The sequence below is a fragment of the Salvia miltiorrhiza genome, chromosome 4 (genome assembly GCF_028751815.1).
Source record: "Salvia miltiorrhiza cultivar Shanhuang (shh) chromosome 4, IMPLAD_Smil_shh, whole genome shotgun sequence".
NCBI classification, from domain to species: Eukaryota; Viridiplantae; Streptophyta; class Magnoliopsida; order Lamiales; family Lamiaceae; genus Salvia; species Salvia miltiorrhiza.
The window spans coordinates 45,515,745-45,520,158 of record NC_080390.1 but is presented as its reverse complement, the minus strand read 5'-3'; the positions used below and the strand labels follow the sequence as shown (position 1 = coordinate 45,520,158).

The window sequence follows — 4,414 nt, the reverse complement described above, 5'->3', positions numbered from 1 at the left end:
ATGCAATGACAAGTTGGTCTATTTTTTCGTTATTGAAATTTCGTTCATAGACTAAAATTTGTGAAATCTTTTCTAAAAAAATCATTTCATTTTAAGATATACTCATTACCCAAAATTAAGAAAGAAATAAATACTCGGTAGCCTGGGGCCCAGGTCATATTCTACTTAATCCTAATTCAAATATTCGAGTACTCTTTTTCCTCAGCTGTTATGAGGTTTTAACGAGGCTCGGCCCTTAGTCTGCAGCTTTGTGCTTTCAGGGGTTTTTTGGTTCTCCGTTGTTATTTCTTTTCTTTTTAATAAAATGTTATTTCAGCACTAATTCAAATATTGGTAAATGTCGATGATTCGTTATTTAAATTTTAATTTTTTAAATTGTCTAACATGAGTTTTCATTTTATTTTCTTGAAAATACAAAAATAAAGAGTTAGCAAGCCGACATTCCGGTAGAGATGAGATCACTAATTGGGAAAATAAAAAATTGAAGAAAACATACAGAAAAAAAAAAGAAGCTAGTCCTGACCTTATCGTTTTCCCCCTACCCCTGTTGTCCATGTGTCTATATCCATCAATCCCAAATTTCCCAAGAAAAGTTGGATAAAAATCCACTGCATTTATATCATATTGAATTAACTTACAAAATTAATTACTAGAATTATCTGCTCCGAAAAAGTATATATGTATACAATACATTACTCCATGTTTTATATAGTTAAAAGTTGGGAACAAGAAAAAGGAAATAATCTTCTACATGGAGATGGAGTCCCTTTCGATCGGCCCTCAAATAATGATGAATGAAGATCATCTTCTACTGCGGCGGCGCCGCCCTTTCCGCGGCGGCGATGTTTCCGCTTCTTGCAGCAGTTCAACTTGTACAAATGAAGAAGAAGATGAGCAAGTGAAGTCTTCTACTTCTCCTACCCCCTTGCAAGATATGTCTTCTCTACTCTTACAACTCCCACTTAAGTAAGTTATTTTATTTTTCGAGAAAGCATATAGAAAGTAATGTTAGATTAATATTACAAAATTTGTTTATCTATTTGATTGTGCTTAATTAGTGAATGACGCGAGGAATTAGTATTGAAATATTTTTTTTCGATTGATTGATTTATTTGGTATTTATATGTATAGGAGAGGGCTATCGAAGCATTACAATGGGAAGTCGCAGTCATTCACAAGCTTATCAGATGTGAAGAGCCTTGAGGATCTTGCTAAACAAGAGAATCCCTTCAACAAGAAGCTCAAAATATGCGATACGACTATACGAGGAAAGAGCAACCAACTATGGGATCAAAATTCTAATTTTCTTGGAAAGTAGTAATAAAAAATAATATAATGATGATGATATTAGCAGTAGCAATAATAATAGTAGGCCTTGTATTACCCCGGCCGCCCTATAGATTAACGAGTAGCGTAATCTACTTAACCCTCGCTTTTTGTTTGCTTGAAGAGTTCAATCATGAAGATTAGCAGCGTCTTATTATTGTTATTAGTATGTTTTATTGCTTTTGTATATACAGGATAATTAAGAAACGTTTTCTACTCTCTCGGACCATATTCTTAATATTCTTATTGTGGCTAGATCGTCTTTGCTTATTAGTGTTAATTATATATATTGTAGCCCATAGTCTCGCGTATTTTGCGCGCTCTTGTCAGCAACCAATTAATCTGTTGGATTGCTGATTTTCCTCGTTGGCTATGTGACTTGATCTCGGAGGACGTTTCTTAATCTATGAGCACGTCTTTACCCTTAAAAAAAAACGTTTTCTACTAAATTTTCGTTGTTAATTGCTAGGTGCTTGGTTTAGTATTGTTTGATGCATCATCCATCAAAATTCCGGAACATGTTGACTACATATGTATGAAAATAATTAGTAATCGGACTCTCTTTCATTGAAATAACTACCAAAATGTGGTTATCCATCTACTAACTTGATTAATTGTGCGGTGATTTTGGTTAATTAATCTATCAGTTAGTGTGTGTTTACTTTGATGGATAAATTTATCATTGAAAGAAAAATGATAATAAAAATTTATACCTTTACATGTCTCCTTTTTTTTCAACATTTGACATAAAATAGAAGTTCATTATTTTTTCTTTTTTATTTTCACTTTAAGGATGAACAATATTATCCACTCAAAAATGAAGGGATAATATTATTCATCCTTAAAATGAAAATAAGGAAAGGAAAAATGGTGAACTGAGGTCATGTGGTCAGTTTATTTTTAATGAGCAGCTTAAATGCATTAAAATAATTGGGCCCAACTGAAGTCAAGAATCAGCCCATCTCTTATCTTACGCTGAAACACGGCACTTCTCTGTCTCTCTCTCTTGGTTTAATAAAATGCGTGTGTGTGTGTGTGTTTATCAAAGACTCAAATATGTCCATGTAACTTATTGAATAGTTTAATGCTCATGTCTTTGTGTTTATGGGAGACAAAAAATCTCAGGTATACATATCGATTAGTGAGCTATGGAAGGCGTGTGCTTGTGATAGATTGTATCTTATGTTATGAAAGGTCTAATATGTCCGTGGTGCTAGATGAATGAACTCAATGCTCTTATGTACTTGTGTTTGCTATATGAAAGAGCTAACATATTTCTGTTGATTTATCAAGAGATTATTAATGCTTATACGTTCATGTTATCATAAAGCTTATACTTGATGCCCTTTACTTATCAAATCGCTAATATGTTTCTATTTCTTATTAAAGAGATTAATGCTTCTATGTCCATCAAAAGCTTATTAATCATGTTATTATGCTTATGAAGTGTTAATATGCCCATGGCCCCATGTAGTAAGGCTGACAAATCATGCGTGTCGGATCGTTATCGGATCGACACGATCACGAAACGGCACGATAAGGTCAATCACGAACACGACCTGTCAAAAAATTGCTAGATGCAAACACGAACACGACACGATCTACACAAACACAAACACAAGCACAAACACAAACACACATGCATGACACGAAAACGATAGCAGCACGATTTGAATCGTGTTGACATGACACGATAACGACACGATCTAATTAAAATATGATTACATACAACCGATAGAAATGCAATAAAAATAAGAATTAAAATAAATGCTGAATCATACATTTTGTATTGTTTGACGGCAAAACAAAGGATGTGATTAGAAGAAAAAAAAAAGGTTTTCAAAAGGTTAAAACTCCTAACTTTAAAATAAGAATTAAAATAAATATTTAATAAAAATAATAATATTAATTTTAATGGGTTACATGAACCCCACACAAAATTATTGTGTCATTATCAGGTTTGACACTAATTCATTAATTTCGTATAATTTTATATCGTGTTTTTGTGTCATGTCCAAAATTAGCAGCCTACCATGCAGCTTATTAAAGAGTTTGATGCTCTTTTGATAGAGCTTATAGCTCATGCTCCTATGCTCATGAAGGAATTAATATGTCCATGTTGCTTATTGATGAATTTAGCTTACAAAAAGATATCATTGGTCAAACCTGACCCAAATTCAAAATTAAATCCAACTCAAAAAGTCCAAACTCTCATGCAATCTAAATTCCTTAGGACTAGAGCTGGTAAATCGGTGCCGATTTTTCAGTTAAAATCGTAGCCGAATGGAAAAAATCGATTATCGATTAACCGATAATCGATTTTTACCGGTTCGGTTCGGTTATCGGTTAGTGTATTTTCAGTTAACCAGCTAATCGGTTTAAATTTATTAAATTAATTTATATTTTATTATATTAAATTTTCAAAATCCTAATTAATCACAAGTTATGAGTTGGTGGAGTGGATAAGACCTCATCCTTTCTTCCAAAGGTCAAGAGTTTGAATACTATTGCTCACATTTTAAAAATTTGAATTTTTTTGAATTTCATAATCTGCCTCAATTAAACCGGTTAATTCGGTTAACGGGTTTTTCGAACAAATTCAGAAATTAGCGTATTAATCGGTTAATCGAAGTATTAACTTGTTCGATTACCGGTTACCAAAATGCCTCTTATTCGATTCCGCTTAACTGGTAAATCGATTCGATTTTAACCAAATCGGACCGGTTACCAGCCCTACTTAGGACTTCTTTTTATGTAGAAAATTTCATAAGGGCATTATGCAAACCATAAAAAAAAATCAATTAAATCCAATTTTGCTTTATACTTTTAATAAATTCTTTGTTGAAATTGAGAGCATTTTTTTTGGAGTGTGAATTGACTTAATTCTAAATTCAAGAGTTTTCTTAAAATCCTATTGAGAATAACGGGTTATTTTCAATATTTATGAAAAAAAAAATCCCTAAAAAAATTTATGAAAAACTAACATAATCGTACTTTACAAATAAGGGTGCGTTTACTTTGATGAAAAATGAAAGAGAAAATATATTTTCACTCATTTTCTGTCATTTTTACATGTTTACTATGATGG

The 4,414-nt window shown here is 32.2% G+C and overlaps 1 protein-coding gene across 1 annotated transcript; it reads left to right on the top strand.

The window, feature by feature from the left end:
• Window positions 1-459: 459 nt before the first annotated feature.
• On the top strand, window positions 460-1,542 carry LOC131023739 (protein OXIDATIVE STRESS 3-like). Its single transcript, XM_057953302.1, has 2 exons — window positions 460-966; window positions 1,132-1,542. Exons 1-2 carry the CDS (start codon window positions 752-754, stop codon window positions 1,316-1,318), a joined length of 402 nt encoding a protein of 133 aa, XP_057809285.1. The 5' UTR covers window positions 460-751; the 3' UTR covers window positions 1,319-1,542.
• The last annotated feature ends 2,872 nt before the right edge of the window (window positions 1,543-4,414 follow it).